This window comes from Homalodisca vitripennis, chromosome 6 (assembly GCF_021130785.1).
Source record: "Homalodisca vitripennis isolate AUS2020 chromosome 6, UT_GWSS_2.1, whole genome shotgun sequence".
Taxonomy (NCBI): domain Eukaryota; kingdom Metazoa; phylum Arthropoda; class Insecta; order Hemiptera; family Cicadellidae; genus Homalodisca; species Homalodisca vitripennis.
This window is the reverse complement of record NC_060212.1, coordinates 165,410,569-165,432,728: the sequence shown is the minus strand read 5'-3', so window position 1 is coordinate 165,432,728 and position 22,160 is coordinate 165,410,569. Positions and strand designations below refer to the sequence as shown.

At 32.4% G+C, this 22,160-nt stretch overlaps 1 protein-coding gene across 2 annotated transcripts in view; it reads right to left on the bottom strand.

Moving 5' to 3' along the window:
* Positions 1 to 3,536: 3,536 nt before the first annotated feature.
* LOC124365114 (putative dipeptidase TSTA_079200) overlaps positions 3,537 to 22,160 on the bottom strand; it is an 81,429-nt gene continuing 62,805 nt past the window's right edge. Inside the window, exons 10-14 of one of the 2 annotated variants that reach the window (XM_046821059.1) lie at positions 14,118 to 14,202; positions 9,587 to 9,662; positions 5,641 to 5,779; positions 4,933 to 5,043; positions 3,537 to 4,848 (exon numbers count right to left, since the gene is read on the bottom strand). In XM_046821059.1, coding sequence (XP_046677015.1) covers positions 4,939 to 5,043; positions 5,641 to 5,779; positions 9,587 to 9,662; positions 14,118 to 14,202 — 405 coding nt within the window. In that variant the 3' untranslated portion in view covers positions 3,537 to 4,848; positions 4,933 to 4,938. The remainder of the gene's footprint in view (positions 4,849 to 4,932; positions 5,044 to 5,640; positions 5,780 to 9,586; positions 9,663 to 14,117; positions 14,203 to 22,160) is intronic. The other variant, XM_046821058.1, reaches the window with a different exon arrangement.

Sequence of the window (22,160 nt, the reverse complement as noted above, 5' to 3'; positions counted from 1 at the left end):
GCATTCCTTCATTTCCAAAATAAACTTGTCCGTATGGAACACAATACTTCAACACACCAGACATTACAACAATAATACACTGCAATACACCAGACTTTACAACAATAGTATTTGGCTTTTTAAGTTTTTAAATAGTGGTTCATTCCATAAAGGCATTATGCGGACCAACATAGTTAATTCTTACCGGGCGAATTTCATATGAATTAAGGCAATACTATAGTACCTATAGCGACCGAAAAACAGTACTCGAAACTTGGTGGCATAAGAGGTTGTGTTGGAGCTTTGTTGTATTATATTCGATACGGCGAAGTTTTTTATTGAAGTGGAGTAACGTCAAGCTTTGTAAAATTTCGTCTATGAGGAATATACTAGTAAAATTAAAAGGCAAACTTGATGGGCTGAAGTTATGCATATTAAAACACATCATGCAAACTACTCTTGACAGAGATTCCATCTCTTCGCTCGTTAGCGCAAATGTTGGAGCGAATATTTCTATATATTACTGTGTAGTATGCATCTAAGGTAATATATGTCCTGATATCATTTACGTCCATGCAGTAAAATGAGCAACAGCTGCGCTAGTTTTGGTGGAGGTCAGAATAGGAAGGTATCAAAAGGATTAAATATATCGGACAATAATTTATTCGAGAATCCTGTTTTAGTAGTTTTACACAATTTAGAACAACCTTCATACCTATTATAATTATTATAATATTTATAATATTATAATATAATAAAAATTATAATATAAGTATTATAATTTTATCACAATCACATAATCAGATAAATCTTCTTATAAACACCACTTTCAGCCACTTAATCAATTTTTAGAGTTTAAAACATTACGTGTCTGATAGTTGATTTTAAATGTATAAAGCTAAAGCACATGATGTAATAAATTACGTTGTTTTATTTTTTAACACCATCTCCAACTAAACTAGCCCTTAGTGCTTAGTTTTATTCTTAGAGATAATCGTTTTATATATTTCGAGTAGGTACCAATTTGTGTTGTTAGCGTATGAAAATTGGCCCTTACCTCGTAGACTGCAACAAAGTAACTGTATCTTCAATTTTCCTTACTCTCGTTTCCTTAAAACAATTTAGTAAGTTTTCAACTATCTAAATACACTAAATTTACTATTTATTGATTGACTATTTATACATCTGTAATACAAGTAAGCTTAGTTTATTTGTGAACAGCAGCATTATGAATTTAAATCTGTATCTTTCAATACAGCTGTGATACTGTTTTACAACAATTCCCAAGCCAGAGAACATTGTACAGGTATGAACATGTCGCTAATGTTTCTATCAGACCCATTGTGTGGTGTAGTACAAAGCTCTTTGTCGTGGTCGGGCCTGTGTCACCCAACTCTACCACGGCAGTCTCTTGCCATTGTTGTACTTCAGCTGCTGTTCAGACATTACCAGTAGAATGTCATTGAATATTTTCTCTTTTTTTACAGTAGTACAGAAAAGCTAAAAATTAATAACCATTTAAAAAACCATACGAAATCTGTTTTATAAAATTAAATAGTCTGAATATTGTTGTTTATATATGTTACGCTAAATGAGCTAAATGAAGATAAAACTAAAATTATTCATTTTGGAAGACATGCTGGAAATGTGAGAACAAACTTAAGCATTGATAACTACTCGATTGGCTGGGTAGAAAGTTTTAAATATTTGGTGTGTAACAATAAACAGCAAAAACGTGGAGGATATAGAGATACAAAGCAAATTAGCTAATGCAAATAGGTGTCTTGGGGCGTGTACAAAACTCTTTACGTCAAGATTGTTGTCACAATGCTCCAAAATAAGAATTTATAAAACAATCATTCAACCAGTCCTAATGTATGGAAGTGAAACATGGACATTAACGAAGAAAAATGAGGGGCGGTTGATTGTTTTTGAGAATAAAGTTCTCCGAAAAATATTTGGACCAATATGTGATGAAGGGGTGTGGCGAATAAGAAAAAATAGAGAATTACGCAATGTATACCAAGATCCTGATATTGTGGCGTTGGTGAAGGCAAAGAGAATTAGCTGGCTAGGACATGTACATCGGAGACAGGAGGGCACAAGGTTAAAAGAGGTCTACCAGGCGGTACCGGCAGGAAGGCGCCCTTTGGGTAGGCCAAAGATAAGATGGTGCGATCAAGTGGTCGAAGATGTGACCCGGTGTGGAGGGTCTGTGGATCTGGCGGAAGACAGGGTGGCATGGAAGAGGCTCATAGACGAGGCAAAGAATCGACTGAGATTTGTTACGCCCCGGCAGTAAGTAAGTAAGTAAGTAAGTATATATGTTACGCTTTAAAAATTGCATCATTTCAAATAATTTTGAAAAATAAATGTACATTTTGAAAGAAGGTACACTGATTTACATAGGATGTCTGCACGATCACTGGTATCGTTTGTGACATCAATTTCTTTGTTCGAGAAAAAATCAAAACGTATAATGCTATAGATTGTGAATACGGTTTCCTGTTATATCCTTACAGTGAAGTGGTGTATTGTAAATATTGAATTTACGATATAGTATTATTTATTATTGTTTACTTCATATTTTATCACATATGCATTAATTTTCGTTTATAAAGATTTTTTCCATTATCTTTCGGGCTTGTCGGTATGCTCTCCCTGATGATATTAGAAGTGTGTGTGAAAAGGAGAGGGATGGAGAGAGAGATAGAGAGGAGGAGAGTGAGAGAGAGAGAGAGAGATAGAAAAAGAGAGGGAGAGAGAGAGAGCACAGACAGTGTGTTTGGCAGTTTAATGTGTTATTTTTCCATTTTTTCCTTATACATTGTTAGCTTTATTCTTTATTTTTCATTAAGAATTCAAGTTCTAGAGTTATTTTATGTACATTTACCAACTTTTTCTACATTTTATTAGTAAGTATAAGTATGAGTTTAAATGTGTTTGTATTCAACCATTGATAATTTACGATTGAAGGTATGAGGTTGAGTTGTAGACATTTTTTTTTCTTTAAATTAAATAGTAGTATATATAAATATATTTCTATACTGTTTATGTTTTAAACACGATGTATTATCCTTCCGAGCTTAATTTAATTTCTCTTGTCAATTCTTTTGTACATGAATCCTATTTTTCCAAATTATCCATTACCCTCCAAACAAGATTCTTGTTTTCAAAAGATTCCACATATATGAAGAACTTTAACCATCTTGTACAGTGCGTATTACGATTGCTATTTGAAACTTTATAGAATTTCTAAATATAAAATTGAGTTTTCGTGATATATCCAGGATGAAGCCTCACATTGCTATCTGTAGAAATTCATGTTATGAGCTAGCATTGCTGAGATGTATTTTAATACTATCTATTACATTATTTAGAGTTATTGTTTTTTTATTAACGTTTAAGAGACGAATATTGCTACGTTCGTCTAACAATACACGCAACTAAGGGAAACAGGGTACATATAAATCAAATATTTGTATAAAAAATTATTATTCAATTTATTGTTATCACGATTATTTATATACAACCATTAGTTAATTAATTTTTTCCTAGAAATAAGCTCAAAAACTAACTTAACCTAAATAATTCCTTAGTGTTTAAAGTAGTCTAGCACCTTGTGTAAAGATGTAAAGTACAAAATCATGTATAATTAAGTATCAGTTTATTTGGAAACGATAATGAAATGTTTAATATCATACATGAACCGAGTAACTTTGTTAGAGTTCAATAGCTAATAAATTGACTTTGGTTCATTTTGGAAGTATTTATTTTGGCACTAGTTTATGTTATTGAAATAATTTGACACTTAACTATTAATACAAATACATATACGGTAATATTTATTTCAATCAAAAGAGACAGAACTGATAATAGTTATAAGCAATTAGGAAAAACAATGATTCCATAATATTACTATAGAGCTTCTGACAGCAACATATTCATTACGTGTGCAAAGAATTTCTTTTATATTGTTTTATCAAAATAACTACTATGGCTTTAGTTGTACATAACTTTTCACTGCGCAATTTTACTACCTGAAATAGTTTTAGCAAAACTTACTTTGGCACATGATTTTTAACATTTCCTAAGTTGATCAACTCAACAACTAAATAAAGCACTTAAGCCCAACGATAGAACACGAAGAAAATTTATTCAAGCTAACAATAAACAATGTATTAATAAATATATAAAATATACTTAGGTCACATGTTTAAATCACTCATGATATGTTTTTAAGTGACATACGTAAATTGCTTAGTTCTACAAATGAATTATTATAAATAATTTACTTATTAATATTACTGCAAAATTATATTTTAAAGAATATTTTTTATTTAGGCTCAACAACATAGTGAAGCGTTTTATTGCTTGAACTCGCGAATATAATTTTTAGTTTTAACAATATTTTGTACTTTAATATTACAAATATAAAGAAGACAAGAAGAATTTATTAAGTCACAAGGACGTCGCAACCTAGTTTATTGTATAATACACTACCAAACTAGTTCTTCTACAGTACAGCAGTAAATTGAAATTGGTCTTTTCTTAAGCTTATAATTTTACTTTTATAAAAACCATTTCCCTGTTTCCAGTATTTACAAGAATTAGCCGTTCTAACAATCAGTGTAATAGGAATATTATGAATTGGTTGCATCACTACAATTTGTTAACGATGTCCATGATTATCACGCAAGATTGTTAACAACCGGCAACGACGAGACGGTCACGTGACCCTGTCACATGGTCTGGTGTCTTTAAAGTCTACTTCTGGCGGGAAGGCTACAGCCGTTGACGGTGTGGATCTTGGAGGGCCTTGACAAGCCTTCGAATCTTAAGCTATATGGCAGTGGCCTGCAATAAAAACTTAATTAAAGGTGGTAAAATTTACATGTAAAGTTACTATCTGAATTAATTCATACGTACATTTATACCATCGGAGAAACTTACATTTCATTAAAAAGGATCCTGTGACGTGCAGTTGGTACGTCCTTTCAGGTAACGTGGGTTGATCGTATCCTCGTAAGGCTCCACACCAGATTTAGCCAAATCGTCCCTCACCTGGCATCACCATTAAAATAGTCATACATTGACACAGATGTAATGTCTCATCCCTTGGATAAACAAAGCATCCCACCACCCAATACATAAACGTGCTGATTTTTTACATTATGAAATTTTTTTATCCAATATTATTTTTGCCTGTACAACTGATTGTAAATGCTATTTTAAAAACAACAATAGCTACCGAAAAATAAGAACTGCTTTGGAAACTTAAAAGTATATATACCAAAATTTACTTGTCTCTTCTAAGCCAACAGATAGATCTTAGCTTGAGATTTTTAGATTTTATAGTAGACATGTATAAGAACTAAAGATAGTAATAGAGCTCCATCGATTATCCTCAGGTGTTATAGTTAATAAGTTAAGAAGTGGGGATTTTACTAGTATAATTATATGTTTCAACTAAATTTTTATCTATTATTATTATATTTGAATTCGTAAAAACCAGCAGCAATTTAATAAGAAAAAACTACACAATTACCATAACCTATCCACCATTCGACTAAATCAATTGATATTTGTCTTTTATAGTAGTGGTTATATATGGAAATTTTTGTTATTAAAATAAACATAACAAAGGGTAAAACATATTACCTTCTCAACCTGCTTCATGACCCTAAGGAAGTTGAGACCCGCTAGTTTTTTGAGATCCTCTATCTGCCAGAGGCCGGAGCCGATCAGCTCGGCGAACAGAGCAGGGTAACTAGACACGTCCTTCAGCCCTTTAGGGGTCCTGCACAATACATAAGGGTCACTTGCTGGTACTCATATTGTTTGTCCACCACCTATCAAGGATAGCAGGAGAGCAAAACCATAATATAGGTATGTTCACGTATTATTAAATGGATCGGAAATGTACTAAATCACACGTAATAACTACGTACTACACTGTAATTACCCATGAATCGATTTCTCCCGTAATACGTTAAGTAAAACCTGTGACCGAAGCACTTCTGTAATAAGCGTTGACAATCCTCCAGATTCAGAAAATTATATAAATCAAACATTTAAAATGTTCCTGATGGAAAAGACAATAACAAAGTTGTATGTATAAACTGAAACTCTAAGTATTATTACAACTAATTTAAATACTTGTGCAGAATATCTTATCTTTCTTACAAGATAATTATGGTCGTATCTATAGACGTGATAGCATTTATTAATGGCAAATAAACTTATGATTGCTTGACTATAATAGTGAACTTGGCAGTTCAAAATTTACTAGTCGTGAATTATACACAACTCATTATATCAGGTATTTCTTCCTATATTTTTATTTGATTATGTTTTCAGTATTTTCTGAAAGGGAAAGTTTTCACATCAACTACGCTGTAAAACATTATAGTGGCTTATGAAATCACTTAAATGAACATTTAGTTTGGTAACAATAATTTCATATGTATTTCAGGAGATTGTGCATTTTGTGTGAAAATTTACAAATTTCATCATTTATCACATTACACACTTATTTTGATTAGCAGCTAACCACATCGTAATGTATCGACTCTCTGTTATCAATATAAGCTCCCTGTACAGGTCTATTGTCAATGGTGTTTGGGAAAGTGTAATGTTTGAAAGAGAAATTACCTCTCTGTGGCGAATACAACTTGTACACACAAGAACCTTGTATACTAAACTAACCACTAGTTCTTCTTACATAAAAATCGATTAAACGACTCTTCACCCACAAGTAATTCTGGTTAGTGGTTAGTGTAAAATAATAATAGTGTACATCCCACCTCGTTCCTTTGAGCACATTCAAATGAATTGTGTTACAAAGTATTTTTTTTTATTATTAACGTAATTGTGCATATAATTGGATTAATTTACTCCCGTTTTAAATTAATATGTGAAGGAGTTTACCTCATTTTAATTAAATTTCCCAAATTTGATAAAACTAAAATGCTTGTCTTTTAATTCAAAACTTTCAAATGGACGCAATTGTAAACTTGTATTTCTAATATACGTTATTAATTTTAATTATCCACGTAAAATATGGTTAATGCTACATAATTGCATTAGATACAATATATTATTCTCACTATCTACCTGTGTCACAATCTTTTTGTATTTATCAATCCAACAGAATTATTTCATTTGAATTTTTTAAATGTTTATTGGTATAGTCTATAAACTAATTATCGGCCTAAAACTGTTTAAAACTAGTTTCTTATTTATAAATTTTGCTATTTAATGTGTAAGTTTATTGGCAGTAACTTAAGTTTATCTGGCATCTATATTCCGTGTCATCTCACACACATTGTATATCAGATGCTCTCTTCTGTTCCCACACCCCTCAGCCACTTAGAGGATTTTTAATTGAACGTTAAAAGTAAACTTTCCAACCCCCTAGGCGTCCGGACTGGCTAAATTTTAAATTTAAAATATACTACAACCTCCATATAGCTCCACGTATCTTAAATCTTTCATTTTTTATATCAGTACAAGTACAGCTGGTCTCGCTTCCATTATAATTAGTTCTTATAAGAATCAGCTCCTTTTGAGTGAAAGAATCAACTCTTTATTGATAAATTTAGGACCATTATATTAAGAATTCACTGTTATTGATTACAGCTTTTTTCAAACCTTAATATGGTAGGCTTTTAACTGGCAGTAATTTAATTTATGTCTATTATCTGCTTGATAATTTTTTTCTTCTTGATAATGTTTTCTTTCATTGTTCTACTTCACCAACACGTTTAAAAACGTTTTTTTATCGATTACATAATTGAGATAAAACCATTGTAACTAATCATTTTCGCCCCCTTGTTTCATTCAGATAACGTTTTTTGAGACTCTTTAATTGTGTTTTTATTAAACACTCAGCTTGTTCTGATTTTTATATAGCTATACTATATATTATATTTCAAACGTGTCATGTCCATCAACTATTTACTGTATCTCTACAATACCAACTGATACATAAATTAATTATTTAATTAGTAACTTCATTTGAAGAGTTTCATAGTACGACTAAAACAGTCGTTGACCACAACTCGAGTAAAATGTTACTTAAAATCTACTGACGAATAGTGACAGAAATTACAACTAAAACCTGGAGCATAATTTGATTTAGAAATTTCAATTTAATTCAAAAACTAACAAGTGTATTAATATTTTCATGCTAATAACGCGTTTCCACAAATTAAATCTGCTCTCTTTGTGTATACAATTAACAGGGTAGTTATATGATCAGAGCAAAAATATTAAATAAATTTCCCACGTCCAATCTTTACTCGAGGAGAGAAGCTGATTCAGGTGCTGCAACTAGAAACGGGGTCGACAAGGCAAGCGTCCTGCAATTACCCATTTAACAATTACCCATTTGATTCGATTCTGAGACATGTTTGTTTTCGCGTATCTCAGTACTGGTGGCGAGAGAAAAGAAGAGACCTGGCCCGTGCCGGCGCACAGCTGTGTACTAGTGTGTTGCCGCGCGGTAATTTCAGGCGCTTGGCCCCACAGCCAACCCTGCGAATTGTTTATAATTGTTAATAATTTTTCCACTTCTGCTAAGTGGAAAAATTATTGTGACCACGTGCAGCACATTGAACAGGAGTACTGGGAGAAGGACGGCATCACGGAAGACGCAATAGATGAGTTCGTCATACGACTAGGCGAAGATGACGATGATAGTTCCAGCTCTGACAGTTCGGATGACCCTAGTGACCCTGAGTCTGATGAAGAATTAGTATTACCATTGCTGATGGACACTGATACAAGCAAAGAGACCAAAATGTTTTCTAAATGAATGTGAACACACTTGTTTAACTTTAAATGTAAAATAATGGGTTGTTAATTTCAACATTTCATTCCTTTAATTAGGTATTGTTTGTTTACAACCACTGTAGAGCCTAATTATTAGAATTTATTACAAACATAAAGTTTGCTCAATTATACTTGATCAAAACATTATCGTCATTTAAATTATACTATAAAACATAACAATTATGCCGCAAATCAATCAAAACCGTGAAACAATAATGGAATTACGAAACAAGGCGCGGCAACATACTAGTAGTAGCATCTGCAATTTTCAGTTAGGCCAGAATCCAGGTCTCTTCTTTTCTCTCGCCATCAGTATTTACGTACAATTTAAATAAAAGTCTAAACAAATATTTTTCAATTCTGTCCATATATTTATCATGAGCTGTTATGCAGGATAATAGAAAACGTACATAGATAGAATGAAACATTAGGAAAGGTATAACTTTGGCCACCTCTAAGCTTTAGAAGAACACGCTACATGACATAGACGTACATGCAAGAAAAATTAGTTCACTGTAGAACATTGTGACATTTTTCAAATTCTCGATTACATCACACATCGATTTTAAAATCGTTACACAAATATTACCCTCTGGCATTCTTGATGGTTATTTGGGTTGAAATATTTAATAAAACATCACACAAGTACTTGTCAGTGCGTAAAAAATAAAAACGAGGCACTCTTTCATTACTCTGGAACAAAATATAAGTGTTAAACTAAAATTTCTGTAAATTGCATTTAAATTGTCTAAGTAATTAATGGTAAACTCACAGATTAATGCCATCGTACCCGGCTCCCAGCCCCACGCTGTCCACTCCAGCAATGTTGCGAATATGGTTGATATGCGCTGGAACATAACCATACAAACTTGTATACAACGTATACACTCTGTATACAAACGTGGCTGTCACACACTGAGCTATGCACATTAACATTCCTTTGTGTCATCTCGTAGAATAAATGAGTTGCAAACATTCGCACTGCATCGATTCCCGCTCATCGGAAACTCTCATGCTTTCAGGCTAAATGGATTGTAATATGTAAATATGGAATATCGAGTAATACACTCTTTGATCCTTTTTGAACTTGTTCTCGTATTAACAAATAATTACATAGAGGTAATAACTATTGCAGTCTCTTTTGAATTATATGAAATGTAGTGTATGATTTATGTTCATACAGAAATATATTAATTTATAATGCTGCTTCTATTGCTGATTTTAAATTAAAAAATTAACTGATAGAAGGATTAGAGTATTTTATTTTATAAGAAACATTGCATGAGAAAAAATGTAAAAGCAATTTACAGTCATTTTAAATAACATCACTCTACACTAATGAACAAAACCTCATTTCGGAAAATTGTTACAATTGAATTAAAGTATATCGAACACACATATTTTATGACTGTCAAATTCATGGACAGAGTGAAAATAAAACGAAGAACAGGTTTAATTTCTTTTGTAAAGTTTACCGGCAACTCAATCTTCGAGCAAACAGAGCGAGAAAATAAAATAGTATGAAGTTGTGAAAATTATGCTTTTTAAAGAATGTTGTTGTATGGGGATGAATTTCAATGTCTCAAGGGATAACTAGTGGACAAAAGAAACTGTATAATTTCGTTCTGTACAACTTGTATCATTGACTCCTAAAATATAAATATCTGGAAAGGTATATTACCTTCATTAAAAATACTTTAAACGACTTTATTGAAGCCGAAGACTGTTCGAAGGGCTTTCTTCTAGAGATGGAAGATATACTAACTTGTTTGGATTACTCAAAACAGGATTATAATACACGCGGCAAATGCTGCCATAACAAAGGGTCAAAAGAACAGCCAACTTAGAATACTGACAAAGAGTGCGCAGAGGAAAATGATAAGGACTAAGTTTAGCTAGTAACTTTCCAGTATGATTGATAAAAATGGGAATCAAGATTCAGTCAATAGGTTATGAGGGATTTTCTGATTATAAATTGCAGAACATTACATAAGCTATTTATAATTTTAAACAATAAAATTTGAGGTTATAACGGGTCCTTTCTCAAAAAAACCACTGAAAAATAGCACTTGATTTAATATTCGTATAATTGATATGTGTTTGATTACTAAATAACACATTTAAAACTTACAGGTATCTTAAAAATTAGTTACACTTTGAATGGAGTATATTTGGGATACACCATTGCAAGAGCCATTGGCCGAGTGGTCAAAGGACTTTGAGCCTGAGTTACAAATAATTTAGGGTTAAATACTGTATGTTAATGAAGGAGGAGGAGCTCTTCTTATTGGAATATAAATTTTCTATTACTTTACTAAAGAAAAACTCACATTTATCCAATAATTTGTGTATTTTACCACGAGGCCTTTCGACATCGAAGATGCCATCATCATGTGTGAATAAACAATTGAAAATAAATATCAGCTTAGTCAAACTTAATACAAAATTTATATGGTTAAAAGTCAAATAAAATAAAATAAATATTAGTATATGTATAAATATAAAAGTTTTGGTCAAAAAAGAATTTAGTTATATTTTAAAGGAATGGTGAATTTTGAATCGGTCCAAAATCATTGTTTAATATTTTCTCTTTATGTTTTGTTATGTATAATGTTTCATATGCGTCGAGTTCTTCTTGTTTATGGACTTGTTTCGTTTGTTAATAATGTAAAGTTTGTAAAGGTGTGGTTTGTTTCAAATGCATGTTTGGCAATAGTTGATTTTTCAGTTTGTCCATATTTATAATATCTTTCATGTTCTTTAAATCTTTTTTAATGGTTCTTTTTGTCTGACCAATATAAATTTTATCACAATATTCACAGTTAATTTTGTAAATGCCACTTTTATTTTCATCTAAAATTTTATCTTTTGGATTTCCAATTAGGTTATTTATCTTATATGGTGTGCAAAATGTTATGTTCATGTCAAGATGTTTTCTGAATACTTTTTTAATTTCTTTATAAAATGGACCATAACTCATGGATTGCCAGTTCCGTTTTTCTTTTTGTTCACTTTTTAAAGTTGTTCTCAATGTTTTTGATAAATTCTTCTTTTGTTTTTTTTAATAAACTGTCAATTAATTTAGTTGAGTATCCATTGAAAGCTGCTATACTTTTTATGTTTGTTATTTCCTTCATGTATTCATTGTGTTTTAATGGTGTTGTAAGTAATCTATTAATCATTGAGTGGAAAGCAGCTCTTTTTTGGGATGGTGGATGGTTCGAATCGTGTGGTATGTATCAGTTGTTGCAAGTGGGTTTTCTGTAAATGTCATATTCTATGTCGCCATTATTCCTTTTCACTAATACATCTAAAAATGGCAATGATGAATTAGTTTCAATTTCACAAGTAAATTTTATAGTCGGATAAAATGTATTTAGTTGATTAATACAATTTTTCGCCATCGTCAACGATGATATTTTCGCCATATTTAACAAAAACCAAAACCTTCAAAATTTTATTTAGTGTTTCGTTTCTTTTCGAGGCCGCTGGGTTGCTTGATGTACGGTGGCACCAGTGTTCCTTAGCATCGGGCTAGACGTAATTTAGTTAAGTTTTATTTAGTTTATCGTTTCCTTTCGAGGCCGCTGGGTTGCTTGACGTACGTTGGCACTAGCGTTCCTTAGTTTTTGGGCTAGGCGTTAATGTAGTTTAGTTTAGGTTATATTTAGTTTATTGTTTCTTGTCGAGGCCGCTGGGTCGCTTGACGTACGTTGGCACCAGCGTTCCTTAGTTTCGAGCTCTAGTCGAGCAAGGTGTGATTTTGAGCGAACTAGTGTTCGCATTTGATTTTTATTTGGCTTGTCGTTTCTTTTACAGGCCGCTGGGTCGCTTGACGTCAGCTGGCTCCAGCGTTCCTCGTTTTCGAGCTTTAGTTGAACTAGCAACTGTCGTATTAGGGAAAGTTTAGGTAGTGGAACAGTCATCCTAAAACAAATGCTGACGCCTTCCCTTTATTCCCTTTCGTTTCCGAGTCTGCGATGATGAAAGCATGTTGATCCGTTGATCATCGGTGCTGTATTAGCTTCGGCTTTTGTTTTTATATTAATTCGGGTCTGAGCTGAACTTGTAAACTACCTCTCACTTTCGAAACCTTGGAATGTACCCCTCTCGACTGTTCTATCCGGTGTCTTAGGGTTATATATTTTTATAAACTATCCCTGACCCGAATAAACGTTATAATGTAATTGAACTTCAGTGAAATCTAGCCATTAGTAATATACATGGGATAACATTTTATTAAATTGCTCCAACGATTTTAGTATAGACCTATTTTAGTCCAGTGTAGAGGAAATCCTTATATTTTCAGTAATAAATTATGGAGATTTATGTATTTTAGAAACTGAAGTAGGCATATTTTAAGTACATATTATGTCAGTTTTCACGGCTAACAGATATTAAGCAACATTTCTAAAGGATTTTTTTCAGCTTTATACGTATATGAGCACCTCTGGTTCAATTGAATTAAATTTCCAAAGCTTTAATTGAGTTAGATTCGTTGCCTCGTTCAAAACATTAGCCAAAAAAATGTACACAGTAATTATGGCCTTTGTTAATATAATGTTAGTTTCATTAATTATACAAATAGATGAATTATAGTAATACAATATTTACACAGAACAGTGGACAATAGTTAACAGGCTCTTTTCATTGATAACATATGTTTGCTGTAATGTATTTTTATGGGACGTTTTGTAACTTTAAAGGCAGGACAAAAAAAATCTTTCCATAGTGCGCCTCTAGGAACGGTATAAACCTATGTACCAAATTTAATCCTTAGTGTTTTTTTTTCTGGGCAGTGATGAATTAGTGATTTATTCAGACAATACAATATAATATAACGTATTTTACGATACATATATATATATATATGCATCGTAAAATTATTTTAGTAAACAATGTAACACACGATCAAACTAAATCAATAGAATCTTCATTCTATTTATGGTTTTAATGGATTTATTTCATTAACATTCAGCACATAGGTCCGCTTTTTTATAACACCTTTATATATATATATATATATATATGGTATAGACATTTTTGTTTCATTTCTTTGAATAGTATAATAGCTATTTTCTCAGAACGAATATACACCAATGAATACATATATACTAAAAATCCTTTTTATTGTTTTAACACCAACAGTTATTGAAATCTTTGGATACTAGACTAGGCGAGCTAGATTTTTACAAATCTGTGGAATTTAATTATCAGTAAATGAAAATGTCGTATATTAGTGGTATTTTTTAATGTTACATTATAAATAATTTAATATTCTTAAGGGTTTTAAAATGGCTTACCAGCAGCATCGGCGACGGTAGCGGTGTCTTTGCAAGTCAGAAACTGTGAGTAGAAGTTGACCATCACCAGGCCTCCGTTGAGACCCTGGACCAAACAGAATTACTTTGTTACAACCCTGACTGATACTAAGAATATTCTTTGCTCCGAGGCTTTTTATTCAACCAAGAAAATCAAAAATTAATTTCGCTAACTAATTAACATGATAATTTAGCTACCTGGAAAACTAAGTTAGCAGTTTAAAATTATATGAATAGAAACAGATTTCATTGTTTCTTTACTATTCGTGCGTTCTATCTGAATTATAATTTGAAATACACAATTTATTATGTTTAATAATGCATTATATTATGTTTGGTTACTGATTAATTTCTCAAGCTCATCTACAAGCTGAATGCTAAGCTACAAGCCGCTATGATTCAATAAACGATTCCCCAATCTCGATTTTGCAGGCCCAGAAAATCAATGCCTCAAATTCTAGGTATAATCGTTAAACTGAGTTTCAAGTACAGTTAGCTTGCATTATAGTAAAACACTAAATGAAAAATGAAAAATCATTGCATTGTCATCAAGGAAATTCTTGTTCAATTCTAAATCAATTACATTCAAAATGTATATGAACTATGTTTATTTGAACTCAGTTTGTATGGAAGTATATTTCAGTGTATGATGACTCCGCCATTTTTACGTAAGTATAATGTGTTTTTACCCTTGTACGATGCCGTATCAGACAACTGGTACAAAATATATTACAGTCGACATGTGGGCTAATAAAAGTTACATTTAAATAAACTTAAGATCAAACATCCATACACAAACAGAAATAAAACACATAAAATCTTTTATATAAAATGTTTTGAACTATACATTTTTACTATAATTTCTTAATTACTAAATTCAACTACAAATTACAGTATTTTATGTTAATTTAATCTCAATGCTGTCAAGTAAATTTGGTACATCATTAAATGTTTCCGGTCCAGGTTGCATAACGATTTAAACCTTGAAATATATGTAAATTAGTGTCGGTTGAACACCTGTTGAATGAAGATGGCTCTTGACAGCGATGTCAAAATATTTAAGATTTTAATCCCTATTTAATTCGAGTCTTCTTGGAAAACTTAAATGAAAATCATAACATCGCTCTCAAAATACCAAGAACTATGTTTCAAAGTTGGGTCTTAAACGAAAACTAGTATACGTGGTTTTCAATACATTAATATCTTATTTGTAAACCAATCATATTAGTTCATGGGGCGATGATAATACACATTGTTGAAAGTGACACACATAAACAAAATAAAGAAATTTAATCAAGCAAAAAAATTGTGTACAATACAATATTCATAACAACAACAAAAGACGTATATAATGTTTATTTGTATTGAAATACCCTTATACTTGCAGAAGATGCTACAAAACTAGCTTAGCGTTAGCGAAGCCTCCCTCGTTCGGGATGCTGTATAAATCATACTTCTTCCTCTATGTTTTTCCGCACGATATTTCAAAAATGACTTCACCTTTTAGACTTTAGATTTCGCACGAAGCTTAATTTATAAGCAGGAAACAACGACTTTAATAATGGTGTATATCGTTTGTAGGATTTTGCTCGGTGTTAGTTAAGTATATCATAGATTGGGGTATTTCGAGTACGAATTAAACTGCGTGAAACTTCATTTTACGCGACACACGGTTGGGTTACCTTTGCCTGTGTATGACATCAAGAAGAAATAAATACATTTTGTGTCATAGTTTATATGGGTTTGGACTACTTGTCCCGTATGTAAATGTGTTTTCACATTTATTTTATGATAGAAATAAATCAAGATCAAGATCCCATCAAGATTCGTTATATAACGCCCTTGATCTTGAAACTTATTGAAGCCATGCATAACAGATGGTCTAGTATACTCCTATCTCATCCTTTATATGACAACATCAAGAAATTGTACATTTTGCGGTAACGTCACAAATTTGTAAAATTTTATTTATATTTTTTTATATATTTCTCATTTATTATTATAGGATATGGTTTATTTATATCGTATTACCAGCAGAATACATAGCTTCCTGTAGTAATGCACGCGTTGTTTACAATTTTTCATAAATCCACTTATGGGAACCTTACAGTATTGTTTGTTTGCTTGCAGTTTTAGATCAACAAACAACTCTGAAATGGCACCGCAAGTCAGCATTTATTGTGAATAAATGTTTCACTACTGTAGTAGCTTTTAACACAATAACGTCTCTCCAAATAGCAGTTTGTTTCCTAACACCATAAATACAATCGTACGTTGTTAGCGAAACCATTAAACTTTACGAAGGCCCGTTGTAAAAGTTTCAATTTATGTTCTTTAAACAATGTTAGTTAGAGTTTAGTGAAATATAATGGCACTAACATGCCATCCAACCTGACGCTTACACCACTATATCGTGGTTAAATTGAGATAATCTTACAAGCTTAATGGGAAATGGCAATATTGGGGAATATTGAAATATATTTAAGTAAGTATATTGAAAATCATACGTTTTGGTAAAAATATTGCGTAATATACAAAGTTACAAAATTCTTTGAGTTTTATAACGGCAACAAAAATCAAATACAGATTCGTGATCCATAGATTGTTATTACTTTTCATTTTCAGCTCTTCTATTAATTAACATTATACCATCGACTTTATTTAACTTAAAATTTAAAACTTGTTAAACAAATTTTACATTTAAATTTTAAGTTGGTATGAAGTTTAAATGCCCAGTGATTGACTGTAGGTCCAGTTGTATATTATTATTAGCCTAGCGGTAGCGAAGACTAGTACTAGAAAGGCTAGACAAATTACATTTCTATCTATATATTTGTATCTCTGTCCCCATATTATCTCAAGAATTAAATGACCTGCTTTGAAATTTTAAATAAAGCTTCATTTCTATATAAGCAAAGTTATGTTACGCAAATCGTGGTGTGGCCTAATTCTAGCTCGTTATGGTTTAAAAAGGATCAAGACACTGACAAATAAAATAGGATATTTAATTATTTGTATCCCAGGGGTACATAATCATGGTGCGTATTTTTGGTATACTCAACGATTCGGCTGTTGCTGAAAATTCGTTATCAATTCAAATTCTTTTAACAATAATACTGCTAGGGAGTTGGTGTGAGTGGCGCTACGCGTTTGCATGTAAAAGCTCTGGATGCGTGCCAGCAATTTTTAAATAGTTAGAGCGGCTTATATAGAAATACATATAAATAAAGAAAAAAATACGGTATTATTGTTACTAGACGAACTGGATATAACTAGCTGTAATGAAAACGTTTGGATGCCTTCATATCCGATGCTCATCTGCAAAGCGATGAAAAAAGATTCAGTCTGTAATAGAATATTTTGGTGAACACGAGTAGGGAGGAATATGTGGTTTTTAGAATATTTTACTATAATATTCTCCTACATATATGGGCTGGAAAAGGTTTCCGTAAGTTCTACGACTCACTGTTAGTTTTTTTTATTCTAGAAACCACCTATAAAGATGGGCGTACCTAAATTAAATTTTGAATCTTGTTGGCAGTAGGGGTGGACCGGTGTTCTCCAGGAACTGAGTTGTTCCTTTGTATTATCCAAGAATCACCTGCTGTGTTTTACGTGGGTAAATTGTGTATGCCGTACAAAACTGTTCCATGTCATGGAAGACACAAGTGAGGCATTTAAGTGGCGCTGGATCAAGTCACCTAACTGTGAGAGTGGTGCGGCAGCTCAAAAATTACATAACTTCTGGATGCAGTTTTATAAATACGCCTCCAACATCTTTAACTTAAGGGGAGTACGAGGGCAAAAATTGAAAAAAAATATTAATTTGCTTATTTTTTTTTTAATTTTACAACTTATAAAAATTAATTTTATGTATAAAACATTATCTAAAACATTTCAAAGTGTACATAATTAATTTTTGAAATCATTTGTGCAGTGCTTCAATAAGCAATTTTTGATATACGTGTTTGGAATTGGAATGCTATGCTGTCCAATAATTAGAACCATATGGTCCTGATCATAAAATATCTAAACTGGAATATCTGGGACATGTCCATAAAAGAATGGGCAGAAGATTGAGAAGACTCAAATCAGAAAAAAACGTATTATTTTGTCTGACGGTAAAGGCTTAGGTGGCAAGAATAGGCTATCTCAAGCTATCATTGATCAACTCCAGGCCTACTATGGTTTAGCAATAAGAAGGAACACAGGCAGTCTCGACAACATGGTTAAAGACATTTTGGCTTTGTACTTCCAGAAGATTTCAAGTGACAAGGACCCACACCACGGTTTGTGACCGAAAGGCGAGACAAGTTGGTGCAGATACCAAAAGGCAAATGCTAAAGGTGAGAATTACAGCGACAAAAATATTTAAAGTCTATATATTATATTAAAAGTCTTTTATTATATTAAAAAATATATTAAAAGTCTATCTGACAAGGAACTGTTCCGGTAATGTTTACATGGCAAGACGAAAATCCAAACGAAAGTGTGAACGCGGTTATTTGGTCTAGGCTACCCAAAACCGGCTTTGTTGGACTGAAAACACTACATTTCGGAGTGAATGATGCTGTGTCAGTGTTCAATAGTGGTAAAGTAACTAAATGCAAGTTGTTCCAAAAACTAGAGATTACCATTGGAAACTTTACTGTTCTTAGCATGAAACAAATGGACAAACACCGCACCAAAGCATCGGAGCTTAACTCTTCAGATTTCAAAAAGCAAGCAAGGCAAAAGAAAGGATAAGTGAAGAGAAAGCTGGAAGATAAGGAAGAAGACCCTGATGACCCAAGCTATGGAGCTGGCCAGTTTTAGGTACTTTAAACTTAAAGTTTTTGCTTACAATTTTTTGTATTCATCATTTTTGCCGTTTCCCGAAAAACAGGTTTTTAAACTTTGAACGCAGATTCCTCAGGAACTACTACATTAATTTCAACCAAATTTTCGCCAGAGTTCACCAACATACTAATGCACACTTAAAAACAAGGAAATATAGGTATCTCTAACAATTTAAAAGAAAAAAATTTAATATTTTTTTAAATAAAAGATGTATTGTAATATTAAAAAATTTCATAAAAAATATGAATGCATATTCTTATAAATCCATGTGTTAAAGTGTACTTTAAAATGTCTAGAATACCTGGTAAAAATTTGGTTTAATTATCTGGTGTCTGAGAAAGCTGTGCTCAAAATATGCAAAATTAACATGGGGAAGATACAACACTAGTGCTCCCCTTATATTATAAAACTTTTACGTGACATACACTTTAAATTACATTTCTGACTTTTAATCTTTGATCTTAGTTGGGACTTTTTTCAAACTATGAATATATACTATACATAATTTTGCATACGAAAAGAACAACTATATGATTATTTTAAATTTTTAAATATCAAGATTAAAATTGGGTTTCATTACGAAGCTTATTTTTTAAGTCCATTGCAGTTATAAGGGAATGTGTGAGATATATCGATGTGCAATATAGGAAGCCTTGTTCCAAACAGAAGTTATGGACAATGTTATTTGTCAGATAAAATACAACATGTTTTGCTCCCCTTGACAAGATACATATTGGAAAGCTGCGGTAAATATATGAATTTCCACTAGCGCGAGTTGTTGTGGTAGACCTGAACTTGTCATGATTTATAGCGCATCCGTACAATATAGGGGACCTTATACCAAACAGAAGGTATGGACTTTGTTGTTTAGTGGATACAGTATGAAATGTTTAGCTTCCCTTGACAAAATACATATTGGGAATTTGCGGTAAATATATGAATTCCCACGAGCGCGAGTTGTTGTGGTAGACCTGAACTTGTCATGATTTATAGCGCATCCGTACAATATAGGGGACCTTATACCAAACAGACGGTATGTACTTTGTTGTTTAGTGGATACAGTATGAAATTTTTAGCTTCCCTTGACAAAATAAATATTGGGAATCTGCGGTAAATATATGAATTCCCACGAGCGCGAGTTGTTGTGGTAGACCTGAACTTGTCATGATTTATAGCGCATCCGTACACAATATAGGGGACCTTATACCAAACAGAAGGTATGGACTTTGTTGTTTAGTGGATACAGTATGACATGTTTAGCTTCCCTTGACAAAATAAATATTGGGAATCTGCGGTAAATATATGAATTCCCACGAGCGCGAGTTGTTGTGGTAGACCTGAAATTGTCATGATTTATAGCGCATCCGTACAATATAGGGGACCTTATACCAAACAGAAGGTATGGACTTTGTTGTTTAGTGGATACAGTATGACATGTTTAGCTTCCCTTGACAAAATACATATTGGAAAGCTGCGGTAACTATATTGATTCCTACGAGCGCGAGTTGATGTGGTAGATACCACGTTGCCAGGATTTATGGCGCTTCCGTACATTTGTTATGTTCAATGTTCTAAAGTGGTCACGCTGTGTTGTAATAATTACGCGGTAGAAATTTCAATATTGATAGATGATAGTATAGTAGTAGTAGTAGTATGATGATAGTCTGGATGCATGGAGCTCCAAAAATCTGAGCACAAAAAGGTTACTGTTAATCCAAAGGTAGTGAGAGAAAATTCATGGAAATATCATATAAAGAAAAATGGCATTGAATTTCCTGTTTGTAGAGCATTTCTTACGGAAGTTTACAAAATCAGCATCAAGAGAGTAAGAGTTATTCAAAGTAAGTTATTGCAAAACGGTTCATTCACTGAAAAAAGGTGGAAACATGGTAAACAAAGATAACTTGAAGAAGATGTTTCGAAGTTGGCTATGGATCATTTGCAAAGCATTCCACATCGTGGAAGTCATTACACAACCCGTACAAACAGACTGTATTTTGATAATCCGAGTCTGAGTCCCAAAATACTGTTTTCATTATTTCAAGAATATTATGAAGAGAAGTCTGGTAAACCCTTAAGAATGGCTTATAAAACATATTTTAAGTTTTACAGGGATACTAATTTTACTGTAAGAAGACCAAAAACTGATGTGTGTGATTTTTGTACGGAGTGTGAAAGAAATATAGAGATAGATCCAAATCATCCATGCATTCCAGATTACAAGTTGCACAAAAAGAAGGCAGAAAAATACATCTCAATAAAACAAGAATACATTAGTGATTGCAAGACCAGAGATGATCTTCTCGTCATCGAGTTTGATTACGCACAGAATCTACCTTTGCCGAAGATAAATGTTACAAAACAGTTTTATAAGAGATTACTGTGGTTGTTTGTTTTTAACATTCATTGTCACAATGACAACTCATCAAGATTCTACACACTTCTTGAACATGCCTCAAAAAAGGCCCAAACACTGTTACTTCTTTTCTTTTTAACTTTATTCAAGACAAAGTTAATATCAATCCTAACATCAAAGAGATTGTTCTTTTTTCAGACGCTGCTGGAGAGCTGAATAAGAACATTACAATGCTAAGGTTTTGTTCTTGGCTATCAAAAACACTGAAAGTAGCTATAACACATCTGTACCCTGTTAGAGGGCACTCGTTTGGGCAATGCGACAGAAAATTTTGGATTATGAAATCCAGTATTAAAAAGAAAGAAACTATTGAGACGATGAAGCCATATCTTGAAAATATAATAACTTGTCGAGACAACCCAAGCCCCTTTGAACTGGTTCATGATGACTCAATTCTTCTCAATTGGGACAAAGCTTTGATACCCTACTTTGAAAAAACACCAAAAACGAAAGGAGATACATTTAGAATCCAAAAGTACTGCATAATTAAATTCAAAAGTTGTGGTTCTATTGCAGTTTCTCAAAACTACAGTTCTCAGATTTTCCAAGCATTTAAATTTATGATCACTCACTCTGAACAGTTGACTCTGGAACGACTTCCCTCAAAACCTTTAAAGGCGGTAAAAATTAAAGACATTACTGATCTTTTCCCTTACTTATGCCAAGAAAGTAGAAGCTTCTACCAAGAAATATTTGAGTCTTCACAGAAAACCAATGATGCAATAGAAACTCAAGTGGAAAATGTTAATGATAACAATACCAGTGACGAC